Genomic DNA, 19377 nt, shown 5'->3' with positions numbered 1-19377 from the left:
TCCTATTTGTAATTTTGCTTTTCCTGCCGTCCTCCCCCTTGTACTTGCGTCCTTCTCCACCAAAGTACATGACAGGCCTGTCAAGCAGAAGTTAATCTCCAAATCTCTTATTGCTTGCTAAACCACATTTTCTAGTTTGTCATCTCTTATTGTGTTACCTAAAGACGTGTGGAATTTTTCAACTTATCTTTAACAAAGCTGGGCTGACGAACAACATTAACCAACTGGTGATGTGACATTTTTTTTTGGGTGGGGGGTGGTAATTTGTTTGGCAGGGTACTTTCAAACTTTGCTAAGCAACTTGATAAACAGTTTCAGTCAGCCAGAGAAGAAGTCAAAGTTTCCCCAAGATCTTTCTACTGTTTATATTTCAGTGGAATCCTTCACGCCAGACCAAACCCCTAAAACTCGGACAGTGTCCGGTGAGCCAAAGCTTCGATGTACGATTGGCCTCTCTCTCTGCTTCTGAGAATGATTGGTCAGTCCACGCCCTCGCCTCATTCTCTCTCCCTCTTCCTACTTAAATACTTTTAGCATAAAGAGAGAGAAGGAGGGGAGGGGGATGGGAGATCCATGGGGGATGGGAGCTAAGTGCTACCTCTGTTGTCACTGGCCAGAGAGAGAAGCAGAGAGAGAGTGGGAGAGAGAGAGACAGGGAGGGAGGGAAAGAGCAGAGTTGTGTCCCATATGTGGAAAAAAAGCATAGCAGTGCACACACGAGTCCGGTCAGCTCCGGGGATTATCCTAGTGCTCTCAGATCTGATGGAGGACATGCAGGCATGAATAGGTAAGGCCGCTTGTCTTCTCTGCATCTCTCTGTCGATCTGCTGTCACGGCCAGCTGCTCTCCCTGCTGTTTGCCTGGAATCGAGCTCTTTTGAAGCAGTTCTCTCCTCTCTTTGGCCACTGACCATTAGACGTTTCTTTCCCCCCTGCGAACAGAATCTCTTTCCTGCAAAGAGGTTCTGTTTGTTTGAAGTGGAAGCTGTGGTTTGCTGCTGCGGGGCGGATTGTTATTCTGGGTTGCGAGTGGTAAAAGTTGGCTGTCAGTTTAAAGTGTGTGTGTGTGTGGGGGGGGGGGGGGATTGTTGTGTTGTTGCTGAAGTGAAGCCTGTTGGCGTCCAGAGACGAATCGAGGGGGTAATTGCGTAATATCTCCTTCATGTGAACGAAGGAATGTAAATAAATGTCTTTCTTGTTACTGTAAGCTGGGTGTCTCTACATCCATGACAACAATGTTACTTTACTGTGAATTATTGCAGCCTGATAAAGTTCTTTGAGTTTAGGGAATAAATAGTGAGAAAATTCATAACATTTTCTGTAGAAATTAAATATTTTTGTCTGTTCCTTTAATTTTCGATTTGCTGATAAATGCATATTTTTTGCTGTGCATGAATAATTAAGCAAGCATTCCCAAAGCTCTTGTAGTTTATAGAAGAGTGAAGCAATAAACATTGAAAGATTAATCCGCCTTATCATATATGTATACTGAAATGATCAAAACCAAAATGAATATTTCCTACAGTATATGCTGACTTGGCTCTTTAAGTCAATTAAAGTAAAATTTGTTTCCCATTTTTAAAACGTATAATTCTACCCTGTCAACAAAATTAACTGAAAATCTTTTATTTACCAGATTGGTTGTTACGTGAAACTCGAAAGGAGAGATCTTTTGACTACATTTGGCTTATGAACCTCCAAAAGTATTTGCTGTCTCAAGAATGCAGTCTTTATTGCCCCAGCGCACGGAGCAATGGTATGCATGAGTCTTTTTGTAAGGCAGATTTAGAAAGCCCTCTTTGGAGGCTGAACACAGCTCCACAATCAGCTTAATGCCTGCCTGTAATGAATGCCCTTGTGTCTTGTGTGTCTGAATTTGGCTGACTGAGTGTGTGAGTGAGACAGAGTGTGAATTCTGGTTCTGTTACACCGATACGGCTCTCAGGTTGGTCCGTAACTCTATCGTCCTCTGCTTCGGCGTGTTCAGACTCATCTGAAAGTGTTGGTTAACATTTGTCAAAGCTTTTCACAGTGGCCTCCAGCAGCCTCATCTATTTCTATTTTCTATTTTTCTCTGTCTTTCTCAGGGCTGTTCTGTTGTCAGTGCGCGCTCATGCCAGTGATGGACCCCAGCCGGACCTGCGCTAACCTTAGCTGGCATTCATGAAACAGCATTCCTCCTTACTGAGACCAGCTCCACAGAATGCTGAGTCCTATTGTCCCTTATAGTGAGTAGGACACTCTCTTGTTTTTTTTCCCCCTCCTCTCTAAACTACACACCACAGAGGCTTGACTTAGTTGGACTTTGCCTGAATCAATGAGCTCTCACAGAAAAAAATAAGTGGGAGTGGACATGTGCAAACAGAACGAGCGATGCACCGGTGGCTAAAAGTCGGGCTCAGCGCAGAGACTGGACTTTTCTTTGATACGCAGAGTGGAAACGCTAAACCTTGAGCACTGAATGTTTCATCAGCAGCCGGTAGAAAACAGCTGTGGCACAGAAGAGGAACAGAGGAAGGATGGAGGGATGACGGGTTAAGCTGCACAAACCCCTTAGCTAGGCAAGTGTAATTTTACCGATACACCAATGCAGGACTTACCACAGCACACACTTCCTCCTGCTTCTCATTTTTCTTCCCACAGTGCTGACCTAATAACTGACATGTCCAGTGCCATTGCTCCCCTGTGGGCACCCTCACACCGGGCCTCTTAGGAGTCCAGTGCTCGGGCTCTCCAAAACAGCATTGTTTGGTGGCCAGCAGGGGCCAGCCTCTGTGGCCTCGTCCTCAAGAGCCTCTTTTTCCCAGCTCTTTAACTCGCCTCAATGGACCATTATTGGCATGACAGTTACAAGAAAGGAGGGAGAATCAAACAGAATAGTTAATTTAAAAAGTATTACTTTATAATTGATGACAGAAACTTCTGTTTGTGCACCGGCATGTAAAAACACGTCGGAATGGCAGCGTAGGCAGATGTGTGGCTGTTTCGAGTTAGAAATGCTTGACTGAAACATAAGCTGATGTTTGATGTTTACTTTTCTTAGAGATGCACCAGTAAGTCTGCTTGAAAATAAAATCAGACATGTACTTGACATGTTGATATGTCTCAGATGTTTAGCAGATCGAATACTAAACATGCTGATCTTTTTTATGTTCATAAAGCGAGTTAAAGACAAGAACCCCCACCTCAAAGACCTCAAAGAAAACAAAAGTGTGACACTGACCAGGAAAAGCTTCATCGTTACATGCCTAAACTTCAATGTCTTACCCTTTAATGGCTTTGGAAGGATGCCATAACACTTCAGCATCACCTCACTGTGCATGTAACACTGAATCATACACAACTTGATCACCGGTTAAGCCAGGCTGACAAGTACTTTTTATCCATGTTGGAAACATTTGGCCACATTACATCAGCATCATGTCCACCACTGCTTCAAAATGAATCCAACTCTGACTCGAATATTGTAGCAATGACCCAATAGAAACGTTATCTCATCTCACACTGTGCTATGCACATGCGATCACTCACCTTGAAGCTGAATGTGAAACTGACAGCATGACCTACTTTCTGATTAATTGTTAAAAATTATCCGACCACTTGGGGGGATTTGCAGAACATTTGTATGGATAAAGATTGTCTTTAATTGTTATTGTGATGAAACATATGGTGGTTATTAATACTGTTATAGAACTTGGTCATCATTAAATCCATTCTGTTATTGCACAATGAAACTATTTATGAGTTTTGGCTGTGCAAGAGATGTGAAGTGGAAGCAGTATGAAAAAGGCCCTGGAATTACAGCTTCGTCTTTGACTTTTGGAAAAAAATCTCCTAAAAGGATTATTTATCTGAAATCACTTTTTGTTTCTATCGTCAAAGCAAAAACAATTTTTTTTGTTTAGTGGTAATATAATAAATATCTGACTAAGTAAAACAAAGCATGATAATATAATTCTAATTTACTTAGCTAAGTGACTCTTCTCCAGTAACTGAACATTTTTGGGCAATGTAAAATAGATTTATGCAAATTGCTAAATATCAGAAAGTGTCTGAAGAATAACACAAACATTTGTGTTGTTGCTTCCCTGGTAAGCTGATCCTTAAATATGAAAACTAAATAAACAAAACTGAAATAATGTCCTTGTTCCTGATACAGCAGGACACTGTGAATTCCTCACGGTTAATTCTGTTTCAGTTTCTCACTTGAAGACCTCGAGACCATGTTTTTCAGTCCACTTTACATACATGTAAAATTGGAAATAGAACAACAGTAGCTTGTCTATTGCTTTTTGCAAATTTCATCCTTTTGATAGGCACCATATCTACTTAGTAGATCTTTTACTCTGAATAAGAAAGCACAATGTCCAAAAGTATGTTCACACAAATACGTATAATTAGGTTGACATGTTTGGATCACGCTGAGGATTCCTTTTAGATTGCAACATTAACTTATTTTAACTTATCCAGTGACACACCTTATACTAAGTTGAGTTCTCCTGGAGACGGTAGCTCTAAGAATGTCACAGACGGATGGCGGAAAAGTTGGCCTGCTTTCAAACGTCTCTCTGCTGGCTAATAGGGATCTTCTGAACCTTTGTGGGGCGGGGGGCTCATTTTACGACTGGGCGCAGTGGTTTTCTCTGTTCGACAGCTTGGTAGGTTCCCATGTACAGCGTAGCTCTGTTGTCGAGGTCATTTAAGAACAGCCCGCTAGTGTGTGTTTGCAGAAAGGAGCTTCGTATGGTTACGCACAGCAGTGTGAGGTAGTCACACTGTTTACTCTCAGACCGGTGACACACAAGCTCACCCATGTGCTTGCTGGTGACACTGCAGCTCTCAGTTAAAGACTGGAGTCATAATTGAGAAAGATTTTGCATGTGTGCAGAGCATGCGAAGACTCTCACCTCCATGTTGGAATGCCACTTTATGGGAATGTCCGGCTTCCTTCTGCTACTTCTCACTCCCGTAGTTGGCTTTTCTGTTTCTGCGCATAGAGCATAGATGCACCCATGGTTACATGACATGACAACAGCTTGTATATACAACATGCTTGTCTTGGTCCTCGTCTGCGGCTGGTCCAGAATACCTCAAGCTGGGTGAAACCGCTATCGCCGGACCTGAGACGAAACCTGAGAGAGATTCCAGGGGCCATGGATACTCCTAGAGGGATTTGGTGCAAAAATCTGTAATCTGCACTTCAAACACACTCTTAAATCAGTCCCAGGCCGCCAACCCAGAAGTGCCCTAACTCTTGTTGCTGGCCCCCCCCCCCGCTGGTGGAGGGATACCTTCTCTTTTAAAGCAGCACACATGCACAGAGAATGACTACACACAAGAGTCCAGTCTGGCAGTTTTTACTGCTCTCCTCTGAGTGACCCCTCTCTCTCTCTCTCTCTCTCTCTCTCTCTCTCTCTCTCTCTCTCTCTCTCCCTTTCTGGGTCTGTTTTTATGTTTTACTCTAAGTTTTAGAGCAGTTGATCTCATCCCAAGGCCCCTCAGACATTGGCTGGAGGGCCACAACGGCATCTTTCCCCATTGTAGGCAGAGTGGTATGAGTGTTGCCGTGGAGGGCCCTGTGAGGTCTTTGAGTAAACACACAGCCCGCTAAACTGTGTGTGAATAAGAGCAAGGATCATTAGTGTGGGTGTGAATTGGCTCTAATTAGCCTCCAGTGTGTGAGTGTGTGCATGTTTTGTGCATGTATTGCAGGGGGGCGGAAAAAAAGATGTTTTTAGGGACCCGGGCTCCTGTGAGTCCACGGGCCCGGTGCTTTATTTCTCAAGGGGTTTATCAGCTCATTAAGAAGACCTCCGCTCCCATTAATGGTCCAATTAAGAAGCAAGGGGGTTGAGGCTCACTTGGATGGCTGCACTTCACTGGATTCCTGAGGCAGCAGAAATTCAGGGCTCGACAGTGTGACACGTTTTTCCACACAAACACGGCTAATTAGTAAACTAATGCACTCGAGAAAATACTTTAATGCTGTTAGATGTTTGTAGTGAGGAGGATCAAAATTTGGCCAGGGCAGCATGTGTATCGAATGTATTGAGACTTGCTTAATTTGTCCGTGCACAAAGTAAGAGCTGGATGCAGAGAGGGTCCAGGTGATTTGGTTAGAAATGGGAGTAAAGAGAAAGGCGAGGAAGACTGGATGGAAATGATGGAGCCGTAGAGTGGGAGATTGGTTGGGTTAGACAGATGGAGGGGGCGATTGGTCATCACTGAGCCTTAAGGACAGCTGTTCTTTGATATATTGGTGGACACAATGACCTAAAGCCAGCCTGCAGCCACAGAAAATAGGGACCCTGTGTTTTTTTGCTCTTGAAGAGAACAGGGGATAGGGGGTGGGTGGGCTGGACTCGGCTTCTGCCATTTGTGGATGTGCGCTAGCAGGCTCGGGGGATGGGGGGAGTTGTTTCTAAAATTACGAGCATGAAGTGACGCATCCAGCAATTATTCCTGAGGCTTTCTACTTTTGGAGAGTGCTGAGAAAAGCGCTGTTAAAATGAGCAGGGTCTCAGATGAGACCCAGCCTTCCCGCGGCATCATCGTTAGCAATTCCAAACACGTTTATCAATGAATCAATTGTTAACAAATGCCACCAAGTAGTTTGGCTGCTCTTCTTGTCCGTCCAGTTCAGAGAAAAACAAGCTGTGGTGACAATTTCTACTTGTTATTTTCCACTCGTAAAATAAAAAATAGCAAAAATAATTGTTAAATTTATAACAGTAAAGAGTATCTAAGTTTCGCAGTTTATTTTCTAAGCACTTTCTCATGTTTTGTTCTTCCTCTATTAAGTGGTATGATCTCCACACTGACAAAACTCTTCTGACAGCTGGCCTGGAACATTCCCAGCGGAGGTCGAAGCATAAAATAGACTAACTCCAACTGTCATCGTGAGACACGAAACAAAGATCTCAAGTACAGAGATAGGAAGAAGAAGAGACACACAGAGGACGCCCCTCAAAGCCATTGCAGGAGAGAGAGGAGAGATAGTTGTTTTTTTCCTCCTGGGACAGGTCTCATGATCCATGTTTAAACTCAGGGCAGCAGGTGTGAAAACTCCACACCAGATCTCTGTTATTACATCTTTTTATGCCATTGAAAGAGATCCAGACTGAGGCAAAGCGAGAGTGTGGGATTGTGCTTTCTTTTGAGTGACAGTAGGCCTGTGAGTAGTGCTTAGATTTATTTATTTTCCACACTCATTTATTTCTGAGTGATATGCGCCTGTCTTGAAGTCATTTAAAAATGGTCTCAAGAACTCACCTTTCACTTCTTTTTGCAGATATTTAGCAGCACCTCACACAATATTTCAGTATCTTTGATTAAAATCATTTAGCATAGCGTATTTTCCGGACTATAGAGCGCACCTTACTATAAGCCGCACCTACAATTAAAAAAAAAAAAAAAAAATAAAAGATTGGAAACGTACATATATAAGACGCTGGTATCTCCGCCGCTCTCGGTTTTCCACAAGGACCCAGCAAAGGGCTGCATCCTTAATAAATATTAAGGACGCAGCCCTCTGTCTCCAAAGCCGAACCATGGTTTCGTTCACGCCGCGCTTACGTTTTTTACCAGATCGGTACTCCTCAACTTAAAATCTTTTTCTTCGTGTGGTTTCCATGATGACGGGGTATGAGTTTGAAGAAATTTCTCCGTCGTGCCTGCTGCTAGCATGTGTTTGTTCTAAATGAAAATTAGCACTTTCTTCTTCTATTTCCAATTTTGACTTCCAATGATTCACTTCCTGCTGAAGAGCCCCCTGGTGATTGAAGAAAAATCCACAGAAAAGCCGCACCGGGCTGTAATCCGCATGGTTCAAAGCGTGGGGGAAAAAGTAGTGTCTTATTGTCAGAAAAATACGGTATTTGACACTGATTTATATTAATATAAAACTGTAATATAATTGAATATTTTACCGCAGCCGATTTGTAATAATGCAGATGAAAAAGTGTATTTCATACCTCAGTGGAAGACCACCTTAAGACAATTTTGTACCGTCTCCTCCAGCAATGCTGTAAAATGCAGTTGGCCTCTCAGGTTGGTGCTTTTACGACTGGCTGGCAGTATGTCACGGCATACAGCCCAGAAAGAATGTCCTGTTTGATATTAGTATCATAAATCACTGTGAACTTGAAAACAAAGGACTCGGGGGCCTTCTAATGACAAATCAAGACCTGAAACATAAATAATGGATTCTCGGATGCTCTTTATGTGCACACTAAACTTGTGATGGCAGAGGTTTTCAAAAAGTTTTGAAAGATTGTTTGCCTGACTTGTTTGTGCACATTACACTTGATTTTGTTCCAGTTGCTAATTGATTAGTTTTATGCAGGCTGATAACATAAAAGCAGTTTCAGTTATTAGATAAATAACATTGCTTTATTGTCTTACGTCTCCTTAAGTCTGCTATTCCCAACTTGATTTCACAGATGCTCTTAGGATGAAGGATGGACAGCCAGCAATTTTCACAGCTAAGCCCAAAGTTATTAATTTCCCTTGCAAATTTAGGTAGAAAGTGATCTTTTATTTTTACTAGTATCTCTAAACATCAAGTAATATTGACGTTTTGAAGTGGCTAAGTCAGAGTCCCTATTTAAAACCGATCTGTGGATGGAGCTGAAGGTTAGGGTGATGGTAATCATGCTTTCCAATTTCAAAGCCCACTGCAAAAGATAAATCAAGTTACCACTGGCAATTGTAGCAAATATTTTCCGTTGAACATTTAGAGGTGTAAAAAAAATACTTAAATAAACTAAAATGTAAATTAAAAACATACCTTTTTCTTCAAACTAATACTCACTTTACTAACAACACTTGGTGTAGGAGGTGAGTAAGAAAGCTCAAAGTTAGCCATTTTCTTTATCAGTGAAGTTTTAAGACCTAAAGCTAGAGAAACCACATATCCTGATACGTCCAATGTTCAATCAGGCTGTGAGATGGTGAGAGAAAGCAAGACGTTCAAGTGCACATATTACATTGAAGTATCTCTGTTTTATCCTTTTAAGTTTTCAGACTCTGTTATAAAACTTGCTAGATTTGGTAATGTCGGCTACTGCTTGAAAAGGCACAGTGCCTTTTCAAACAGTAGCCAACAATAGCCAACTACTGTTGGCTACTGTTTAAAATCAAGACACAGTCTTGATTTTAAAAGTATAACATCTTCACGTTATACTTTTAAATCAGGATGGACTTCAATTGGTATCAATAATCAAAAATATCCCAGACTGATTGTTGTTCAGTAAACTGTGATCACTTTTACTATCTTTACAATAAATACTAGAACATATTGTTATAAAATTGGTGAGGTTCACATGTGCCAATGATGCACAGTGAAGGTGTGTCAGCTTGTTTTGTTGCCAGTCATTTTTCTATTCGCTTTTGTCGCAGCAATACTTGAGTTTTACTGAGAATGGGTTTCTGTACGATTTTTGTACAAACTGAATTTCCAAACTGATCATCTCTTTACATTTTTGTAACATTTTACAAAGTTCAATTTTCAGATAGACCCTTTTTCTTGGATTTCAACAGAAAGACTCAGCTTTCCGCTTTTTCCAAAGATGAATTTCCAGATGTTTTAGATTCTGCTGAAGCATCCTGTCCTCAAATTGCATCTTGTTTTTCTAACTCGTTTGACTCCTGCCTCAGGTGTATGATGTCGAGTTGTTAGGTTTATCAGTGGACGGAGGTGTAGCTCAACGCCAAACAGACCCTGATTGAATTGATCCAAAATGCTGCTGTTTACAAGCAGCCCCCTTCACAATCTGCACATTTTAATAGCACAAAGTCCCAGAAGGCTTGTTGCATCCGTGTATGTTTTGCTCCTCGAGGCATGGAAAATAAAAGAGCCGGGAACGACGAAGGGGAACGCAACCTCTGGGGAGCAATGAAATGCCGCTGGGTCCCTCCATCTCAGGGCTTAATGCCAAGATAACTTTTCACCTCAAACCTATAATATTTTTATGAGAAACCACAACAGAGCTGGAAGTAATGCCTACTTTATGGAACAAAAACTACTGTTGTGTTCTCCAATAAGCACTGGATGAGGGGACTTTATAGATAGCAGATCTGAGCATGTTAAGGCTATAAAAAAACCAAAAAAAACCTCCCTCCTAAAAGTGAAAATTGCTGAAGAGAGCCATGCCGCTGTCTTCATCTCATACTCCTGCCATAGGATGCAGCTCACACAGGTCCCTCAATAAATCCCAGGCTGACACAAAAGCTGTCAGTGAACTGCTCCTGAATAGATTAATAAGATTTCCATAATTAGACAGGGCCCTGACAATGGGATCCCTTCGGCTTTGTCTCAGGGCCAACTGGATTGTTCGATCCATGCACGTCTGCTGGATGGTTGTCCACCACAAAGGCCGCACAGACAGTAAGGCGGTCAGCAGAGGAATATCTGTCTCTCCTGGGGCCGAGAAAACACACACAAAGAGTGGGAAGTTTCACATGCACGGACAGAAGGTTCTTATCAGCCTCCTCACAGCCAAAGAGGACAATCAGTCAACACAGGAAAGACCTGTTCCATATTAAATCGAAAAGAATATATATACATATTCAGTACGTTTTCAGTGTGATCACAGTGTGAAAGTAGCTTCAAAAATAATCAAGTCTGGATTCAGACTTTAAGTATAATAATGTCTCTGCCTACAGGTTTTAAATCTATAATCCTCCCATGTGTACGTGAGGCTTGATTTGTTCGAGGCTGGAAAACAGAAAGTAACGGAGGCGCAACAGAAAAATGAATTTTTGCCTTTAACATTTACACATTTTACCAGCTCTGCACTTGCCTTTCCTGATGTCTTAAATAATTTGCAATCTAAGCTGACACTCGAGCATTTGCTGAGGTTGATCTAATGATTTTACTGTCGTCACACATTGTCCTGATTTCCTGCTTCTAATCTTAGCTTTCTTACCGGCCCTCCAATGAATTAATCTGTGTGATGGCTCCGATTTAGGCAGAACCATAGATTAGAGCTCGCTCAAACTGTTACTGCTCTAAAACCCACAATCCAGCAGAAGGCAGCATTTAATTACACAGAAAGGGCTAAACTCTGCTGAAATGCTGCCGCTTTCTTCACAGACGAATGATTCAGTCAGTTTTTTTTTTTTTTTTTACAAATAATGACAGTGAATTTGCTTCTTCCTAAGCACAATCAGCTGGTGGGATGGGAGAGGTGAGGCGTAGTTCTCTGTATTAGTGCTGATGATGGAGTGGACAGCAGTCAGCCCGTCTCACAGGGTCCTCTAATGTCTGCTACAGTCCCCTCAGAAAGGACGGAGCGCCTGCTGTCCACTCGCTCTCTTTTCCCTCCCTCCCTCCCTCCCTCCCTCCCTCCGTCTCTGCCTTCTTCCATCCCTCCCTCCCTGCTGCAGGTTTTATGAGCTCCCCTGGGCTCTCATCCATCTTTGTCACACACAGGCCCCATTATTGGGGCTGCTCGCAAACTGGTCCGGCTGCAGATGGGAAGGGCCTGCAGGACATGTACGGTTTCTGTGGCCCGACAAAGACCTGCAAGTCAGTCCGCAACAAAACAAAACGAAACAGAACCGAAAAACAACAACGACAAAAAGTGGTCATCTGGGTGTGGACAAATCTGTAATTCTGCAAGTGAAGATGTGTGAGAATGTCACAGTTTGCTGCAGTGGGTGTGCAGCCGTGTGTTGCCGTCTGAAGCTTAGCGAAGCACTTGAACTGGTTTGGCCATTGGGAACTTAAGGGAGTCTATTTGAATATGAAGGACATGATAATCCAACGGCCATCTGGTCTGCTGGTCTCATCTGACTGAATAAACAACAGGCGTAATCTGAAAACACACACGGGGAGGTTTGGAAAGACGCAGGTCAAAGTTTAGCAGCGAGATAGTAGAAGCAGAATCTCGCGCTGTGGATATTGAGATTTGATTTAAACAGCAATAAGAGTCCTGGCTCCACACCTACAGACAGCCATGAATAATGAATCATCAGGCGGCTGCTGGAGGAAAAGGCAAAGAGCTGCAACAATGACGGCTTCTGCTATATTCCTTTTTACCTCGCCGTTCCTGGCCGGAGTATTTCTCACCTCGGGGTAAATTGTGACAGTTCGATAATGCCAAGCTATGTGTGGAATGTCAAGCTAATGCCTGAGCAGGAGGCAGGGCTACCATATCCTACATCTTATGCTAATAACATAAAAATATTCGCAATTTAGCATTTATGGGATGTTTTTGAGTTTGTGTTTTTAGGCAGATTTAGTAGAGGCATGGAGTGAAAATGTTATTTATAGAACATTATTTATTTGTTTTTTCCAAGCTGCTTCGACCTCGCTGAAGTCAGCTAGAGGAGCAGACATTCCCCCTTCCCAATGTTCCATAGGACCCTGTGCTGATGAATAGCTCACTATGCTGCACTTCCAGTACACCCCCTTTTTCTTTCTCACTCTCTCTAAACCACTGTCCACACACACACACACACACACACACACGCACGCACACGCACACGCGCATACACGTACTCCCTCCTTTTCCTTCCCTCCTTGTGTCCAGCAAGCCATTCTGAGCGGTGGTGTACGGTGGGTGGGTGGATCCGTGGGTGGTAGGTGGGGGTGTGGGGCGGAGAGAGCAGGCATTCATAGCAACATGCACAGGGAGATAACAATAGCTCCTCTGGGAGACCTGCAGATGCTACTAGTAGGGCGAACAGCGGAGGGGTCTTATCGCTCCGCCAACATGAGCTGGGAAACTACTAAACAACACATGCATCCCACTGATTTGCTTTCACTCCTTCTTTCTGCTGCTTTCCATGTTTTCCTGTGCCTCCCTCTCAGATTCCCCTCCCTGTTTAGGAAATTTGACACTGTTCTGTTCCCAAACTTGGCAGCAGCACTGAGAAAAGATGCCTTTCCTGACAGAGGAAGTTCACTTCTTGGCACAGGAGGGGTCCTTGATCACGTCACGTTATACACAATAGTCAAAGCAGTTTCTAAGTTGTTGTTTTTTTGTAAAATATCAACCTGCTGATTCTGTTTTTTGTTTAAGAACTACATATAATCGATGATATTAAAAATATTTTTAATAATTACAATTTATTAATATTGTTTGCCTTCTTGCCAAAACCAGTCATTCATTTGCTGAGCAGGGCTGCAAGATAAAGTGAATACACAGAGCTGCAATATTTTTGCTTTACACTACAATTTATGTATCATTTGGAGTCAACTCAGGTTTTTTTTTTTTTTTTTTGCAGTCTGTAAAGTTTGAAAGTATTTTCCAGATCTGGATAAGACTGCACAAGAAGGAAAAAATATTTATATTTCAAGACTTATTTCCCATTCCATTACCTGAAAGATCCATCCATCCATTACTTAATGGCAATCATTACTTTAAAATATTTCTAAAATTGAACTTTTAATCAGGAAAACAAAACAAAAAACATGTAAGTGTAAGACCTGTACTTTATATTTGAAAAGAAAATCTGTGGTGTGAGAAAGAAACTGTACAATTCGGTACAGTAAATAACTTTGAGGATGTCAATAATTAATAAAAAACTAGGTAAAACTATGTTTCACTATTCTATTTTCAACATAGAACAACACAGTTACTCCAGAAACAGTGTCAGTCTAAAGTTTTTTGTCATAGTTGCATGTAAAATAACTTGATGTTGTTTTGACTGTCTTGTCAGGCCTGTTAAAGATGCACTGGAACCCAGAGCATGCCCAGCCCCTCAGCCAGTGGCCCGAGCAGCACCTGGACGTCTCCTCCACCACCTCCTCTCCAGCCCACAAGGGGGATCTCTACTCCGGCCGCGGACGCAGCTCCTACAACTACGCCTGGGCCAACGACGACATCTCCGCCCTCACAGCTTCAAACCTCCTGAAGCGCTACGCTGAAAAGTACGCAGGCGTGTTGGACTCACCGTACGACCGGCCTCCTACGGTGGGAACGTACCCAGAGCCGGGGGCGTTTGGGGGCCTTAACGGCCAGAAGACAGAGCTGGAGCCTTGGCCGCTCACACACAACGCTGATGGCTCTTATCCTTTGGTTCCTCCTGGAGGCCATGAGAGTCTTTCGAGCTCCAAGACTGCTGCCACATCTGCGGGCCCCCCTGGGGTGAGCAGCGTGTCAGTAGTCAACAGTAATCTGTCAGACTCGGCCTACAGTGGCAGCAGCTCCTGCAGCGGTTCAGGCGAGTATCCCTCCAGCTACAACGGCACCTATCTCTCCTCAGGGTTCTGTCCTCAGCCCAATGCAGCACTTCCCCCCACCTCCCTTCACACTCTGCAACCCACACCCACTCTGGTGCCCAGCTACAGCCCCAACACACCGGTTTATAACTACCCACCGAGCACATACCCACCCCAGACTAGCCTTGCTCCCAGCTACAGTCATCCCTCCACAACATACCTCCCCTCAGGTCTACCAGCTCCCACCCCCATCCCCTCCAGGCCCACAGTGGTTGGAGGCTCATACAGCTACCAGAGCGCCAACCTTGGAGCATCCGAGTCTGGAGGGACATTAAAGAGAAAGGCCTTTGAAATGGGGGTAGAGGAGGATGACAGTGGGGACCGATCACGGTACAGGAAGTACAGCTATGATGCCCTGAAGGCTGGAGGAACCTCTCCCTATGGAGTGAGTGAGAAAACAGAGTGCAGGGGAAATGGATTCAGCAGCTCAGGCAGCTCAGACCCTCAAACCTTCAAGCCCAGCAAGCCCTCCTCTCAGCCCCTGGTGTCTCCTCAGTTTGGGGCTGGAGGGGAGTACAGTCCTCCTGCAGGCATGACTGGGGAGAACGGGGTGACGGAGCAGGGCTTCACCCAGCAACAGCACCGCCCCCAGTCACTCAAACGCCCTCCGTTGTGTTCTGCACCTGTTGAAGCTATGAAGAGCCCAGACCCCCGACTGCTGGAGCTCATCAATGGAGAGTTGTTAGACTGCAGCCCGGCACTGCTCTGGACCGAACTGTTTGGGCTCACTCACGTCAAGGCTGCCCTGGAAGAGGACCTGCTGTGGCCCGTGTTACGGCCCAGCCCACTGGTGCGCCCTCCAAGAACCGTCCTGCTGTTTGGTCCCAGAGGAGGAGGGAAGACGACACTGATTCGTTCGTTGGCCTCGCAGATGGGGGCTTCCTTCTACCGCGTGAGCGGACCTATGTTGGCATCTAAAGGGAAGCTCGAAGCAGAACACATTCTGGGTTCTCTGCTGCAGGTGGCAGGGGCTCGGCTACCCGCCGTGATTCTGCTCAGTCAGGTGGAAGCAATGGAGGAGGAGGAGGGGCTGAGGCAGATACTGCTAACAACCCTGGAGAAAATCCAGGTGGGGCCCACAGGTTTGGTTATTCTTGTGTGTGCCACTGGCAGGCCAGATCTCCTGCCGGACGCGGTCCACCGGAGCTTTGCCAAGAAGTATTATGTGAGCCTCCCTGACATGGGGATCCGTCAGCATGTCCTGCTGCAGGCGCTGACGCCTCAGGGTTGCACCCTGAGCGAGAGGGAGATGACCGCTGTGCTGCAGCGCACTGAGGGCTTCTCTGTGTGGGAGCTGTTGCAGCTGAGCCAGCAGGTGCTCTCCTCAGCATCTTCCCCGGCCGGAGCCATGCATGGCCTCGCCACGTCCCCCAAAACTCCGGACTTTACAGATTTTGAGAATGCCTTTTGCAAGGTGCGCCCACACACCACCACAAAGGACCTGGACACTTGTATAGAGTGGAGCAAGATGTACAGCCACTGAGAAAGCAGCTAGTCACCGTACTCGGACTGCACTACGACCCTGTTTTTGCTTCGGCATTTAAAGCCTTGGGGATGTTTTGTTGTTGTTTCCTAATTACTGATTATGCAGCCAAAAGAGCCAGAGAATCTCGACGGTAGGGGCAGCGCTGATAAAGTTATTTCACTGGCAGGAACCTGACACGGTATACTGTTTGTTTAGCCCAGAACACTAATAATATTTGATGTTTTCCCAAAGAAAAAGTGAGGTGAACGGGTTTTAGTCATTTGGCCAACAGGGGAAATCGGAGGGGTGTCTCGATTAGCCTGGGTCCAGGACAAAATCAGTTATTTGTTGCTAGGCGATGTGGTCCAACATTATGGATAATCAGGGTTTGGAAAATCCGCCCTTTGGCTGCTACTCTCAGGATCCTATTTATTACAAATCCCCTTCCATGCTATCCTACAGTCAATGTAGTCATAGGATTGTCGCTCAAAGGGCTTGGGATCAGCAACACTTCAGCAACTGTTTTTTTTTACCAAAAACTTGACAAACCAAATACATAATAATAAAAAAAAGCACTGATAATTTCTCAAAACTGACCAGTAGTACAAAGTAAAAATCGCAGCATGTTGATATTCACAATAGCTTTTTTACCAAACTATGACACAAAAACCTTCTCGGAGAAAACAAGTGAAGCTGGGCCTCCTTTGTCCTGGAATGCAGCTGTTGAAGTGGAGTGTTTTTATGTTTCGTTGCAGAACCATACTTCCACCCATCTAATCACCAATTGCGCTGTGCTTACAGTAAATATAGTACGATAAACCCAAAACCTGCTTCACGATTCACATTCCACTTCAGGTTCAGTTTCCCACCTGCAGAACAACACCTGCGCATTCAGCTTGTCCCACATCATGTTGGTTTTCCTGCCTCCGCTCCTTCTGTTTTTTTTTTTTTTTGTTTCGTTTTTTTTTTTTTTTCTTGTATTATGTGATATTGTTTGAAATGCTCAGGAAGAATTTCTTTACCTCAGAAATATGAAATAAAGAATGTATGTAATCTTAGGGTCTTAGATGAGAGTGAGATAGAAGAGCGAGGAGGACCGTGACAGTCTCGTGAAAAACCCATTGCGGCTGGGCTTGTACCTTAGCAGAGAAACTTGAATATTCTACAAAGAGTAACATTGAATGTAATTCAGGTATTTCAAAGGATATTTGATGCCATAAATCCATGTATTATTATATATGAATATATAAATACTTTTTTTTGTTCATTTCAGTTCTTTTACCATTTATTTTTAATGTAGTTTATGGTGAAGTGATGATTGTCTTTGAGAAATGTAGAAAACAGAAAATATTTCTTCTTTTGTTGGACAGACTGCTGGGAAATGCACCGTTTGGTGTTTTCCTCACATATCTACACACACAGACATCATTTACCAGCAAACCTTGGCAAATGTGTAAAAACCCTTAAAATAATTTATCCTACTAGCTTAACGTCGCAGAAATACATTCAGAAAGATCCAATCTAAAAACCTCCCAAATTTGTCAACTTTTTTAAGTTGATTGGAGTTTTTATGAAGTTTGAGATAAAAGTCTTTTTACCTGGAGTTGTCCTATAGAAAACCTTTATGTTCATGAGGTAACAATCTCATCAGTTGTTTGATTTTCATTTCATTTACTGTCAATATGGGCTCCTTGTGTAAATATTAGCTTACTTAATAAAGGGGCCCATTTTAACATTTTAATTTTTTTTATTATTGGGCTCTTGGGTTGATGAGGACCTATGTGTATTTTGCCACCATAACAACAACTAGATGCTTCCCTCACACCAAATGGCCCCTTAGGAGGTCAGTAAACATGTGGACTTGTATTAACCCTTTAACTGGAGCTGTGGCTTTTGTCAGATCAGACAAAATTATGCTGTTAAGAAATAAACACTCTCGGTGGGTCCGGTGCAAAAAAAATATTAAGAGGCCTTAATATTTTTATTAAGGCCTCCTCCGTCATCCTCTTGTATGACGGAGGATCAGTGATGCTGTGGGTCTCTTGTTTGAGTGCATGGAAACACCAGGAGCCTATAGTAAAATATTGATTTATTTTAAGGCTTTTTGCACATTTTTACGAGGCGTGCCAAGGAATCTGACCGCAACTGTAAGTTTGTTCTATGTTGTGGTTCTAAATTGTATTTCTGAATTTAAAAAAATAAAAAATAAACACAGAACCAACCCCAATGCACTGACAGTCAACATCTGAACCCGAAACTTGATTAAAATTGCTTAGAATATCAACCCCAACTAGTAGTTCAGACCAAGATGTTGCATGTGGCTTTCAGTACATCGCAAAGATTAAATATTTACAATTATTTTGTGCATAAGCCGGCATGTAGACAATCCAGCAATATATCTCCTTCTACAGCAGGTCCTTTTAGACGCTGGAACAAACCCAGTCAATGTTCTGCAGGCAAAGCGGCTCGTAAGTTTCAGGATGATGTAATATTTCCCTATCCTCCATCCCTCCCTCTGTCGCTCCGTCCTCATCATTCTTTTTTTTTTTCTCTCTCTTTTCCAAAATGCAATCTCATTAGACTGGATTGCCCCCGGCCACAGGCTCCAGTGACCATGTGGCGTTGAATCTCCTCCCCAACGTCCCTCCTCCTCCCCTCCTACTTCCCTTATTCTGATTTCTCCGGAGTGGAAGTGGACTGATTGATGCCCAGCAATCCTATATCTCAGAGCAGCCTTCCCTCACCAGCTGGTGGCTTCGGCCAGATCAATCAGAGTGACCCCCATTGTCTTGGAAATTAAAAAAACAAAACAAAACACTTTACCACAATTGCTCACATTAAATTACAGAAATGAAATCACTTCCTTCTCTCTGTCGACAGTTTGTCCACCAAAACAAGCTTTTATTTTGTCCACTTCTAATCTGCCCACCGCAGTAACTTTTTCTCTTGGTTATTGTACATTTTCTGTGACCATTTCTACCTCATTTTTGCAGCATATTGTACATGAAAATATTTATTTCATGTCGTTTTATTTGATGTCTGTTTTAAAAATGATAATGATGTTTCTTGAACTGTAATAGTCTACCTCAGAAAAGACTGTATTTTAAGAGAAGAGTATCACACAATATTAAACAGAATTTGTCAATATTGCAACGCGGCTGTTTATTTAGTTCACACTCAAAAGGTCTCTGCTTCTCTTAGGCTTATTTTACCTGGTTATATATGTTTCATTGATTACTGTTTTAGTTTCACAGATTGTCTATGCTGAAAAAAACCAAACTTTTTTTTTTTGCTTTTTTGACACTTTTTTGTCTCAGATCATCAAGCAAAAAAATTTTTTTTTTCATTTTTAAACAAAAACAGCTATCCAAACCAACTTGACCCTTTGTTTAATAGTAATCTACTTGACATAAAGTCTTTGCTAACTGCTGTTGAGTCTCTTATATTCCTGTTGAGGAATTTTGCCCGACTCTGCTCTGCAGAATTATATCAATTCAGCTTCATTAGGGGGTTTTCAAGCATGAACTGCCTCTTTAAGATCAGATCACAGCATCTCAATCAGATTTAAGTCCAGACTTTGACTAGGCCACTCTAAAATGTTCATTTCTTAGTCATTCAAGGTGGATTTCCAGCTGAATAACCTAACAGTGTTTGAGCTGTGGGTAACAAAATGATGGCTGGTG

General features: G+C 43.2%; 1 protein-coding gene across 1 annotated transcript; it reads left to right on the top strand.

The window, feature by feature from the left end:
* The first annotated feature begins 333 nt into the window (after positions 1-333).
* fignl2 (fidgetin like 2) lies at positions 334-18847 on the top strand. Its single transcript, XM_014982225.2, has 3 exons — positions 334-787; positions 2087-2227; positions 13668-18847. The coding sequence occupies exons 2-3, from the start codon at positions 2203-2205 to the stop codon at positions 15710-15712; spliced, it is 2070 nt and encodes a 689-aa protein (XP_014837711.1). The 5' UTR covers positions 334-787; positions 2087-2202; the 3' UTR covers positions 15713-18847.
* The last annotated feature ends 530 nt before the right edge of the window (positions 18848-19377 follow it).

This window comes from Poecilia mexicana, unplaced genomic scaffold, assembly GCF_051168715.1.
Source record: "Poecilia mexicana isolate PSO_F unplaced genomic scaffold, ASM5116871v1 scaffold_7, whole genome shotgun sequence".
NCBI classification, from domain to species: domain Eukaryota; kingdom Metazoa; phylum Chordata; class Actinopteri; order Cyprinodontiformes; family Poeciliidae; genus Poecilia; species Poecilia mexicana.
Note: the sequence above shows the minus strand (reverse complement) of the source record. Positions and strands in the feature narration are given on the sequence as shown.